This window comes from Talpa occidentalis, unplaced genomic scaffold, assembly GCF_014898055.3.
Source record: "Talpa occidentalis isolate TD23 unplaced genomic scaffold, MPIMG_talOcc4v2.1 talOcc4.24, whole genome shotgun sequence".
Taxonomy (NCBI): Eukaryota; Metazoa; Chordata; class Mammalia; order Eulipotyphla; family Talpidae; genus Talpa; species Talpa occidentalis.
The window spans coordinates 118,283-131,266 of NW_023602518.1; the positions used below are offsets into that span (position 1 = coordinate 118,283).

The 12,984-nt window shown below is 44.7% G+C and overlaps 1 protein-coding gene across 1 annotated transcript; it reads left to right on the plus strand.

The window, feature by feature from the left end:
* Positions 1–571: 571 nt before the first annotated feature.
* On the plus strand, positions 572–1,383 carry LOC129146517 (patr class I histocompatibility antigen, A-108 alpha chain-like). The gene is made up of 2 exons (XM_054699157.1): positions 572–632; positions 944–1,383. Exons 1-2 carry the CDS (start codon positions 572–574, stop codon positions 1,381–1,383), a joined length of 501 nt encoding a protein of 166 aa, XP_054555132.1.
* The last annotated feature ends 11,601 nt before the right edge of the window (positions 1,384–12,984 follow it).

Genomic DNA, 12,984 nt, shown 5'->3' on the forward strand with positions numbered 1-12,984 from the left:
CTCAGCCGGCTAAAACAATTTTTTGATCATTTGATTCTAGTGTAATTAACACTAAATATCCATGTAACTTAGTGAAACAATGTATCACCTTAAAACAATCATACATTAGCACATTCCAACCAATATGCAGAGGCCTATGGAAATGTAACAGAATAGGAAATATTCCCTGATATTATTTCAGATTTCACTTTGCAGATACACTTCTAGAAAGTACCACCTGTGTAGTTTAAATTCAGTGTCAAAGTGGAATATTCACAATTCTCTGAAAACACTACTGCTTTCTTCATTCCTCCAGGCTGCTGCTTCTCCCAGCCCAAATCCACTCCTCCCCAAGGTGCAGAAGGAATTTGGAACCTCCCCTGTCTGTGGATGTCACACTGTTACAGCATCATGTCTCCCTCTCTCAGGCTCTGTGGGGTGGTGCAGCATTGATGACCCCACACTCACCCCCGTTCTCTCTCCCCATTTCCTGGGGGATTCCAGGGAAGACAATCAGCATCATCCTGCTCCAGTTACAAAGTCTCCAAGACTCTCCTGGACTCCTTCTCCCCAGACCCCTGGAAGGAGTGTGATGCCCCTCACCGTCCTGCTGCTGCTCTGGGGGCCCCTGGCCCTGATGGAGACCCGGGCGGGTGAGTGCGTGTCCAGCTGGACACTGTTGCTCCAGGAGGGAGGAGCAAGGAGCCCCCTGCGGGTGCAGGACCCCAGGAAAGGCTCATCTCCTCCCAACCTCATGTTCCCCTTCAGGCTCCTTATGTTCTGGCCCCTTCTGTCCCTCCCGCCTCCCCTGAGTGCTCTGGGCCCCTGAGTCTGGGCCCTTCTTGGCCCACCGCCCCTTTTCACTCTCACGGCCCCGCCCCTTTCTCCCCTCCAGGCCCATCTCCCTGGGCCCTGGGCCCGCGCTGAGAGGAGGGTCAGCCCGGGTCTCCCCTCCCGCCCCCAGGCTCCCACTCCCTGAGGCTTTTCTACACCGCGATGTCCCGGCCCGGCCTCGGGGAGCCCCGCTACATCGCCGTGGGCTACGTGGACGACACGCAGTTCGGGCGGTTCGACAGCGACTCTCCCGGCCAGAGCGCGGAGCCGCGGGCGCCCTGGGCGGGGCAGGTGGGGCAGGAGGACCTGGACGAGGAGACTCAGAACCAAAGGGACAACGCGCAGTGGTTCAAAGCGCTCCTGAGGGACCTGCGCGGCCGCTACAACCAGAGCGAGGACGGTGAGCTTCGCGGAGCGGGGCCAGGGTCAGGTCACCCCCATTCCCACCATCATGCCCGGGTGTCCCGGGTCTCAGGGTCCACTGACCCCTCGAGGCGGGTGGATCTGCCAGGCCCCTATACTGGGAAGTGCCCTGCGGATGTTCCTGCCTGCATTTCATTTTCGGTTTAGGTTTATTCAGGGAGAGAGACGGGGTGACCTCGGGGCTGACCCCAGGGGTGGGTTTCAGGGTCTCACACCCTCCAGAGGATGTTTGGCTGTGAAGTGGGGCCAGACCTGAGCCTCCTCGGCGGGTATGAAAAGTTCGCCTACGACGGCGCGGATTCCATCTCCCTGAGCGAGGACCTGCGCTCCTGGACCCCCGCGGACTCGGGGGCTCAGATCACCCAGCGCGCGTGGGAGGCGGCGGGCAGGGCCGAGCGCGTCAGGCACCGTGTGCAGAGCAGGTGCTTCCCGCGGCTCCGCAGACTCCTGGAGACAGGGAAGGAGGTGCTGCAGCGCACAGGTAAGAGGGGCAACAAGGCCTCGGACCTCCCCTCAAACTGGAAGAGGTGGGATTCATGGCGGGTAAATGGAATAATGGGCAGAACAGCAGCTGCTTTCTGGGCAGAGAGGGAGAGTCCCCCTGGGTTGTATGTTCTGTGCTAGAGAGAGACTCGCCCAGAAGACACCACTTTTCTGGACAGCTAAGGAATCCAGTCTCTCCCCAGGGAGGGGAGGCCATCCTGAAATAACTCTTCCAACGAACTTTTGACCCGGCAGCCATCCTGGGAACCATGAGTTTCTCTTTCAAGGGCTTGTTTTTGGTCTGAGAACATTTCAGGATCTGCCTTTCTGTGTCATTCACCCTCCACCCAGGTCAGGAGCAAAAGTCTGTGTTCTCCTCAGAGACCTGCATCCTCCTACCCTGGGCTCTCACCTGATTATCCCAGATTCTCCAGACTAGGCTGGTTTCTGGGTTTTGTGCTTCCTCCCTCCAAACCAATTGTCATGTCCATTCTGAGGATGGTCAGTGAGGCTGCTTCAGTGTCCAGGATGGAAAAACTCAAAGTGTGAATGTTTAACCCTTCTCCTCAGATACCCCAAAGACACATGTGACCCTCCACCTGACCTCTGACCGTGAGGTCACCCTGAGGTGCAGGGCCCTGGGCTTCTACCCTGCGGACATCAGCCTGACCTGGCAGCGAGATGGGGAGGACCTGACCCAGGAGATGGAGCTGGTGGAGACCAGGCCTGGGGGGGATGGAACCTTCCAGAAGTGGGCGGCTGTGAAGGTGCCTTCTGGAGAGGAGCAGAGCTACACATGCCATGTACAACATGAGGGGCTGCTGGACCCCCGAGTCCTGAGATGGGGTAAGGAGGGAACTTGGGAACAGAGCTTCTCAGGCGCATCTAGTGCCCTTCTGGAGACTTTTAGAGGGACAGGGTAAGGCCTGGGGCTCAGGGTCTCCCCTTCTCTTCCCTTCCAGTGCCCCCTCAGTCCTCCATCCCTACCGCAGGCATCATTGCTGGCCTGGTTCTCCTTGGAGCTGTGCTCACTGGAGCTGCGGTGGCTGCAGCTGTGATGTGGAGGAAGAAGCGCTCAGGTGGGGAAGGGAGTGGGGGATCTTGTCCACTGGGGGCTTTCATGTCCCAGGGAGAACTTGCCCTTCCTGGTTAGTTGGGAGTATAGTCCACACACGTGTGTGGCCTAGTCTGGAGCTGATTGCTAACACTCTCTTTTGTAAAGCACTTATGAAATGAATCACTAATTTTCTTATAACTGTGGTGATGGGGATCTGTTTCCTTGTAAATGTCATAGGGGAAGGACCCCATTCTGGAAAAACTCCAATTCCCTTTCATATCCATTCTTTATATATCTCAGTCCTGATCTGGGTCTTCAGTCACTGTTCTAGAAACTTCCCTGTGACCCAGACTTGGGGATTCCTTTAGGACTTCATGGCCTGACTCCTCCCTTGTCTCACATGATTCTTCTTCCCACAGGGGGACAAGCAATCAGCTTCACTCAGGGTGCAGGTAAGTGTGGATCAGTGGTTGGATCCCTGAGCCCCTGAGGACAGTGTAGAGGAAACTTGAGGGAGAGTCACCCTCATCAGTTCCTATGAGGGTCTCATCTCTGGGCTCTGACCAGCTTTTCTTTAGTGATTTCTCAGGCAGCAACAGTCCCCAGGACTCTGGGATATCTCTTACCCCCTGGGACACACCAGAGGATGGGGTCAGGTTGTGGAGCTGTGAGTGGGACAGTCTTTGGATGCAGTGAACTATTGAGAATGTTATCACTTGATGTAACTCACCCGATTTTCTTCAATGTTATTTTCCATCACAGAATGAGAGCTCTGTCTTGTGTGGGACTGAACATTACAGGATTTCTCTCCCCTCATTTTGTAACTTCAGGATCCTCTGGTTTATTTAATTTTATTTGTTTTCTAGCTGTCAGTGATTGATATAAATTGGTTTTCTTACATCATTGTTAATTTTTGCATGATAGTTGATTCCTCTCTCAGGTGTAGTCCTTATGTAACAGGGTGGTGCCCAGGAAAAGGGGAAGTTCCAGGTTCCCTGCCTCAGCAAAGGAGGATGGAGCTAAAGAGAAGAAAAAAAAGCTGGAGAGGAGACTGAGGAAGGAAGGAAGCAGGATGGAGCCAGAAGGAGACCTGGAGGAGGCACGTGGAGCAGAGAGACATGAAGAAACTGTGCTTGCCTTTTGGTCGTGGACTGGGTGACACAGATGTGGGTGAGAGACCCGTGGGGAGGTGACAGTGCCAGCTTTTTTAAAATTTTTATTTTTTTTATATCATTGATCATTTTTAAACACTATTTGCTTCCCCCCACCCCCAGGTTTAGTCCCCATAGCGTTTCCTTCCCCTCCCCTGTGCTCCTCCCTCCCTCCCTCCCTATAATCCCTCTCCCTCCTCCTCCCCTGCAGGATCTCTGATTTATAATTGTCTGTTTTTCCTTTGCTGTGTTTTTTAATGTTATTTTTTTAACACTGATGTATTATTTGGTTCCCCTATATTCCTGCTATAAATGAAACCATCCGATAGTTTTCTTTTTCCTTCTGGCTTATTTCACTGAGCATAATTCCTTCTAGCTCCATGCATGTTGCTGCGAATGGCATGAGTTTATCTTTTTTGATTGCTGAATCATATTCCATTGAGTATATGTACCACATCTTCTTCATTCAGTCATCTACTTTTGGGCATTTGGGTGGTTTCCAGGTTTACCTATTGTAAATAGTGCTGCAATAAACAGGGGTACAGGTGTTCTTTTGAATCAATGTTCTTGTGTCCTTTGGGTAGATCCCTAGGAGTGGAATTGCCGGGTTGTATGGTAGCTCCATTTTTAGTAGACTGAGGAAAGTCCAGACAGCTCTCCATAGTGGATGGATCAGTTTGCACCCCCACCAGCAATGTAGGAGAGTACCTTTTTCACCACATCCTCGCCAACATTTGTTGTTGCTTGTTTTTTTTTTCTTTTTTTTTAAAATAATAAATTTTATTTTTATATTCCCCCACACAATTGCAAACGCCCCATTCTGACCCCAATCCTTCCCCTCCCGCCCCCCCACCCCCAAAAAAGTGTCTCTGGTTCATAGTTTTCTGTTGATTTTGATTTTCACTTTCTTATATTCATTTTCCTAGTCCCTTATTTAAGTTTTCTAGATTCCTGCTATGAGTGAGACCATCCGGTATTTTTCTTTTTCTTTTTGGCTTATTTCGCTGAGCATGATCCCTTCCAGCGCCATCCATGTTGCTGCAAATTGCATTTGTTTATCTTTTTTGAATGCTGAGTAATATTCCATGGTATATATGTACCACATCTTCTTGATCCAGTCATCTATTTTTGGGCATTTGGGTTGTTTCCAAAGCTTAGCTATTGTAAACAGTGCTGCTATAAACATAGGGGTGCAGGTGCTCTTTGGAATTGATGTTTCTGTGTCCTTTGGGTAAATACCTAGGAGTGGAATTGCTGGATCATATGGAAGCTCTATGTTTAGTAGGTCCAGAAATCTCCACACAGCTCTCCATAGTGGTTGGACCAATTTGCACCCCCACCAACAGTGCAGAAGAGTTCCTTTTTCTCCACACCCTCGCCAACATTTGTTGTTGCTAGTTTTTTTAATATGTGCCATTCTCACTGGTGTGAGATGGTATCTCATGGTAGTTTTGATTTGCATTTCCCTGATTACAAGTGATGTTGAACATTTTTTCATATGTCTGTTGGCCATTTGCATTTCCTCTTCAGAGAAGTTTCTTTTTAGCTCTTCTGCCCATTTTTTGACTGGATTATTTTCTTTGTTGTTGCTGAGTCTCATCAGCTCTTTGCAGATTTTTGTGATCAGTCCTTTATCATTAGTGTTGTGTGCAAAAATGTTCTCCCAGTCGGTGGGGTTTCTCTTTGTTTTTGTTATTGTCTCTTTTGCTGTGCAGAAGCTCTTTAATTTGATGTAGTCCCAGCTGTTTATCTTTGCCTTCACTATCACTGCTTTGGGTGATGTGTCTGTAAAGATGTCTTTGATGTGCAAATCCCGTAGTGTTTCGCCTATATTTCCTTCTATGTATTTTATGGTTTCAGGTCTTATGTCTAGTTCTTTAATCCATTTTGAGTTGATTTTTGTGTATGGTGTGAGGTAGTGGTCAAGCTTCATTCTTTTGCATGTAGCGACCCAGTTTTCCCAGCACCATTTATTGAACAAACTTTCTTTGCTCCAATGCATAGTCTTTGCTCCTTTGTCAAAGATTAGTTGACCATAAATCTGTGGGTTTATTTCTGGATTTTCTATTCGATTCCATTGGTCTGTATGTCTGTTCTTGTTCCAATACCATTCAGTTTTGATGATTATGGCTTTGTAGTATAGTTTGAAGTCTGGGAGTGTGATGCCTCCATTTCCTTCTTTTTTTTTCAGTAGAGCTTTGGCTATTCGGGGTTTTTGGTGATTCCATATGAATTTCATCAATAATTGTTCTATTTCTTTGAAGAATGCCATTGAGATTTTGATTGGAATAGCATTGAATCTGTATATTGCTTTTGGTAGGATGGCCATTTTAACAATGTTTATTCTTCCAATCCATGAGCAGGGGATGTCTTTCCATTTCTTTGTGTCTTCTTCTATTTCTTTTAACAGTGTTTTATAGTTTTCTTTGTATAGGTCCTTTACCTCTTTTGTTAGATTTATTCCCAAATATTTGATTTTTTTTGTTTCAATAATAAAAGGGGTGGTTTTTTTGATTTCTTCTTCTTCAGATTTATTGTTTGTGTATAGGAAAGCTACTGACTTTTGCGTGTTGATTTTGTATCCTGCCACTTTACTGAATTGATTGATGAGTTGAATTAGTTTTTCTGTGGAGATTTTGGGGTTCTCTATGTATATTATCATATCATCTGCAAACAGTGATAGTTTGACTTCTTCTTTTCCTATTTGGATTCCTTGTATGTCTTTCTCTTGTCTTATTGCTCTGGCTAGGACTTCCAGTATTATATTGAAAAGCAGTGGTGAGAGTGGACATCCTTGTCTTGTTCCAGATCTTAATGGAATTGCTTTCAGCTTTTCACCATTGAGAATGATACTGGCTGTTGGCTTGTCATAGATGGCCTTTATGATGTTGAGGTATGTTCCTTGTATCCCAAGAATTTCAAGGGCTTTTATCATGAATGGGTGTTGCACTTTGTCGAAAGCTTTCTCAGCATCTATTGATATTATCATATGGTTTTTATATTTCTTTTTGTTGATGTATTGGATAACGTTGATTGATTTTAGGATGTTAAACCATCCTTGTGCCCCTGGAATGAATCCAACTTGGTCGTGGTGAATTATCTTATGGATACATTGTTGGATTCTGATAGCTAAAATTTTATTGAGGATTTTTGCATCAGTGTTCATTAGGGAGATTGGCCTATAGTTTTCCTTTTTTGTGTTGTCCTTATTCGGTTTTGGTATTAGTGTAATGTTGGCTTCATAGAACGTGTTTGGTATTGTCCCTTCCTTCTCAATTTTTTGGAAGAGTTTGTGAAGGATAGGCACTAATTCGTCTCTGAATGTTTGGTAGAATTCATTTGTAAATCCATCAGGTCCTGGGCTTTTGTTTTTGGGGAGGTTTTTGATTACCATTTCAATTTCGCTGCTTGTAATTGGTCTGTTTAGGTGTTCTATTTCTTCTTTATCTAGCTTTGGGAGATTGTAGAGTTGTAGGAATTTGTCCATCTCCTCTAGATTGTTGAACTTGTTTCCATATAACTGTTCGTAGTAGTTACTGATTATTCTTTTGATTTCTGCTGTGTCCGTTGTGATTTCTCCTCTTTCATTGATGATCCTGTGTATTTGTGCTTTCTCCCTCTTTTCCTTTGTGAGTCTGGCTAGGGGTTTGTCTATTTTATTTATTTTTTCAAAGAACCAGCTTTTGGTTTCATTGATCTTTTGGATTGTTTTTTTAGTTTCAATTTCATTTATTTCTGCTTTGTTTTTTATTATTTCTTTTCTTCTACTGGTTTTGGGGTTTTTTTGTTGTTCTTTTTCTAGATCTTTGAGCTTCGAGATTAGGTTGTTTCTTTGAGTTCTTTCTTGTTTTTTGATGTGAGCTTCTATTGCTATATATTTTCCTCTTATTACTGCTTTTGCTGCATCCCATACATTTAGGATATTGGTGTCCTCCTTGTCATTCAATTCAAAGAATTTTTTAATTTCTTCTTTGATCTCCTCGTTAGTCCAGTGGTCTTCCAGTAGTGTGGCTTTTCATCTCCATGAGGTAGGATAGTTCCTTGCCTTCTTTTTATGATTTATTTCTAGTTTGATGCCTTCGTGGTCAGAAAAGATGGTTGGTATGATTTCAATCTTGGTGTATCTGTTGATGTTTGTCTTGTGCCCCAGTATGTGATCAATCCTGGAGAATGATCCGTGTGCGCTTGAGAAAAATGTGTACTCCGTTTTTTTGGGGTTTAGTGTTCTATAGATGTCTGTTAAGCCCAAATGCTCTAGGTCCTTATTTAGAGCTTTAGTTTCTTTACTTATTTTTTGTCTTGTTGATCTATCCATTGTTGATAGTGGTGTGTTGAAGTCTCCCACTACGTATGTGTTTTCTCTGATATCTGTTTTCAGAGAGGACAACAGTTGTCTGATATATTTTGGTGCTCTTTCGTTTGGTGAGTATATGTTAATGAGTGTTATTTCTTCTTGAAGTATTGTCCCCTTAATCATAATGTAGTGACCATTGGGGTCCCTTTTTCTTTTTTTGGGTTTGAAGTCTGTTTTATCTGATATATGTATAGCTGTTCCTGCTTTCTTTTTTGGCCCATTTGCTTGTAGGATTGTTTTCCATCCTTTGACTTTGAGCCTATTTTTATCTTTTGTAGCTAAATGTGTTTCCTGGAGACAGCAAAAGGTTGGGTTTTGTTTCTTAATCCAGGCTGCAACTCTGTGTCTTTTTATTGAAGAGTTTAGTCCATTTACATTTAGAGTTAATATTGATATGTTAGCATCTGTATTTGCCATTATGTTTGTCTTTCCTTTGAGTTTATTTATTTATTCTTTTAATAACTTTTTTTTTTTTTTGGTCTTCTTCCGTTGTTATTCGTCCCTCTGAGGTTCTGGCTTTAGGATTCCTTGTAGTATTTTTTGGAGTGGGGGTTTATTCGTAATGAAATTCCGGAGTTTCTCTTTGTCTGGGAAGGTCCATATTCTTTCTTCATGGAGGAAAGAGAGCTTTGCTGATTAGAGTATTCTTGGTTGGAATCTGTTTTCTTGGAGTCTGTTGACTATGTCCCTCCACTCTCTCCTTGCCCGTAGTGTTTCTTCAGAGAAGTCTGATGTCAGCCTGATTGGTTTTCCTTTGAATGTTATCTGTTTCTTCCCTCTTGTCAGCTTCATTATTTTTTCCTTGTCCTGGATTCTTGGGAGCTTTACTATTATGTGTCTTGCTGTGTTTTTCCTTTCGTCGTGGAAGTTTGGTGTTCTTCTTGCTTCTTGTATATCAATTTTCAGCTCCTCCTTCGCATTTGGGAAGTTCTCTTCAATTATATCCATGATATTTTCTCTGTTCCTACATCTCTCTCCTCTCCTTCTGGAATTCTTATAACTCTTATATTTCCTTTCCTCATGGAGTCAGATAGTTCCCGAAGTCTTTCTTCATTCTTTTTCCTTCGTACTTCTCTTTCCTTTTCTGTTTTGGTTCTTTTTATTTCTGTGTCTTCAAGAGTACTTATTTGCTCTTCCATTTCACCTATTCTGCTTTCATTGCTTTTCCCAGAGTTCTTTAGTTCCTCCATTAATTCTTTGATCTCCTGCATTTCTTTTACTTCCCTCTTTAGGGACTCAATTTCCTTCTTCTGATCTATCACTTTTTTAATCATGGCAATTTTAAATTCTCTTTCTGGAAGGCTCAGAAGTTCTTCCAAGTTGCTGTCGTTGCAATCTGGGGAGTGGTTTCTTTTTGTGGTGTGCTTCTTTCCTGAGGAGTTGTTAGGTTGCATGTGGTTCTTCTACTCCCTACTGTCTGTTTTCTAATTTGTCGTATGCGTTGGGACACTGTGTTGCTCGGAGTGACTGGCATCTTGGGTGAACTTCTCCACTCCCCTCTGGCTCTTCCAGGAGCCATCTCTGTCTTCTGGGGGAGCTTTCTGCTGGTTTTAGGCAGTTTTTACTGAAGAAATGTCCCTGTTCTAAAATGGCGAAGCGGGATGCAGTCCCTGCGCCTCCAGTTTCAGGCACACTCTTCTGCGCACCCGGTCTGCCCCGGACGTGGGTGCCTGCTCCCTCTGTGGGCTCAGACTGCTGGTCGGAAGGGGCCTGGCGTGGGCTAACTTCCCGGCTGGCCACTGGGTCCTCCAGAAGCCTTCTGCCCTTTTCAAGCAGTCTTAAGAAATTTCCTGTTCTATGGGGTGTTAGTGACTTTTTTTTTCCTGGTCGCTAGGTGGCGCCAGAGATCTCTCCTATTGTCCTTGGGGGCTGTTTTTCGCCTCCCCCCACCCCGTGGGACAGGGAACAGAGGGGGAATGGTAGGGTAAACCTCAACAGCTTTGGGGTGCTGTGTCTGCCTTGTGCCCCACCGTCGTGGAGAACCCACGCCCCTAATTTCGTGCCCCGGGTCTCAGTTCAAAGCCCTCAGTTCCAGGACGTGGGCTGTAGCCCAGTTCAGTGGCGCGGGAATGGCGCCTTTTGCACTGCTCCTGTGCCTGGGCGCCTGGTTCCTGCTTACTCAGGGAGGGACCTTCACCTCAGTGAGGACCTCCGCGCATCTCCCCGCAATCCTAGGTCGCAGGCGTGGGTACCTAGGCAGCCGCGATCCAGGTCTGCATTTTGCTTTTCAAGCGTGCCAAGCGCGCCGCTTTTCCGCGCAAGCTTACCGGCAGCCCGGGCTGTGTGCGGGTCTCCCGGGGTCTTTGTTCTTCTCTAATGGCGCCCGGAGCCGTTCGCTCACCGCCGCGGCGAATCCTGCAGGGTTCGCCTCAGCTCCCGTTCACGGGGTGTGGTGGCTGCAATAGTTCCTTTCCACTCACAGTCCCGCTTGCTGCGTCGTTTGTTCTTGTTGGCTGTTTTGGTTTGTTGTTTTCCTCCTCTCTGCCGGTGGGAGAGTGCTGCCTCTGTGGGCAGGGGAGGGGAGCAGTGTTCTGCGCTTCCCTCCCTTCTGGTCCTCTTTTATGGCCACTTTCTTCTTCGGGTAGTTTGCTGGAGTCACCCCTTTATCTTCCGTGTCCCAGTTCTCACTGGGACCTGCCGCTTTTCCTCCCTATTAACTTTTTTTAATGGGAGATCTTACTCGCAGCGTCTCCTCGCTGCCATGTTGCTCCGCCCCCCTGTTGCTTGTTTTTTTAATATGTGCCATTCTTAGTGGTGTAAGGTGGTATCTCAATGTGGTTTTGATTTGCATTTCCCTGATGATAAGGGATGTTGAACATGTTTTCATATGCCTGTTGGCCATTTGCATTTCCTCATTGAAGAAATGTCCTTTAAGTTCTTCTTCCCATTTCATTCCCCCCACCCAAAGATTCATTTATTTATGCATACAAGAGCTGGGGTACAGGCCAGAGGCATGGGGGGTGAGAGAGTGGGGAACAGAACAGGCAGACTTACTGAAGTACACTACTGAGGGGATCAGCAGGCGAGTCAGGCGAGGTCTGCTGCTCCATGGGGGTTGCTCACTGGCTGGCTAGGAATGGAACTCGTGCTGTAATGGCTGTGGATTGCTTCATAGGTTGCGTCTTAACCCTTGCGCCACCAGGGAGGACTTCTGCCCATTTCTTGACTGGATTGTTTAGTTTCTTTTAGTTGAGTCATGTGAGTTCTTTGTATATCTATGTGATCAGTCCCTTATCAGTTGTGTGGAGTGAAAAAATTTTTTTCTAATCAGTGGGGTGTCTCTGTTTTGGTTAATGTCTTTTTTGATGTACAGAAGCTTTTCAGTTTGATGTAATCCCAGGTGTTTATCTTTGCCTTCACTATTACTACTTTGGGTGATGAGTCTTTAAAGATGTTTCTGAGATGTATGTCTTATAGTGTTTTACCTATATTTTCTCCTATATATTTTATGGTTTCTGGCCTTATGTTCAGTTCTTTTATCCATTTTGAGTTGATTTTTATACATGGTGAGAGGTAGTTGTCTAGTTTCATTTTTTTGCATGTGGTGGTCCAGTTTTCCCAGCACCATTTATTGAACAAACTGCCCGTGTTCTATTGCATATTCTTTGCTCCTTTGTCAAAGATTAATTGTCCATGTAAGTGTGGCTTTATTGCTGGGCTCTCTATTTGGTTCCATTGGTCTGTGTGTCTGTTTTCATTCCAATACCAAACTGATTTTATTATTATGGCTTTATAATATAGCTCGAAGTTTGGAAGTGTGATACCTCCATTCTCTGTTGTTTTCATCAGTAAGGCTTTGGCTATTTGTGTTTTTTTTGTGGTTCCATATGAATTTCATCAGTATTTGTTCTATTTCATTGAGATTTTTATTGGAATAGCATTGAATCTGTATTTTGCTTTTGGGAGGATGGCCGTTTTAATAATGTCAATTCTTCTGATCCATGAGCAGGGGATGTCTTTCCATTTCTTTGTGTCTTCTTCTATTTCTTTTAACAGTGTTTTATAATTTTCTTTGTATAGGTCCTTCACCTCTTTTGTTAGGTTTATTCCCAAGTATTTGATTTTTTTTTTGTTTCAATTATCAAAGGGATGTTTTTCTTGATTTCTTCTTCAGATGATTGTTTGTGTATAGGAAGGGCACTGATTTTTGTGTGTTGATTTTGTATCCTGTGAATTTACTAAACTGGGGCAAAATCAGGGAGACAAGAGCACAGGGGACTATGGTGATGGTTCATGGGTGAACTGGTGGTGGGACATTTACAGGGAATATACCTGAAAGGAGAAAGCATAAAAGCATACACTGTACAAAAATGAACAGTATATTATACATATAATATATGTTATATATATATATATATATATATATATATATATATAAACAGTATTGAGATTTCTTAGAAAATTAAAAGTGTATCTGCCATAGGGACCAGCAGTTCCACTCCTAGGTATCTACCCACAGAACACAAATATACTACCATGAAGCACATTTTGCACATCCATGATCATTGCAGCACTACTTACAATATCCAAGCTATGTAGACAACCAAAATGCCTGAAAACAGATGAGAAATCAAGAAGTGGTGTATGGGTAATAGAATACTACTTATCAGAAAAACAAACTCATGCCATCTGGGGCAACATGGATGGAGCTAACTGAAATAAGTCCAAAGGACTAAGACAAATATGTCTAATACATGGTATAG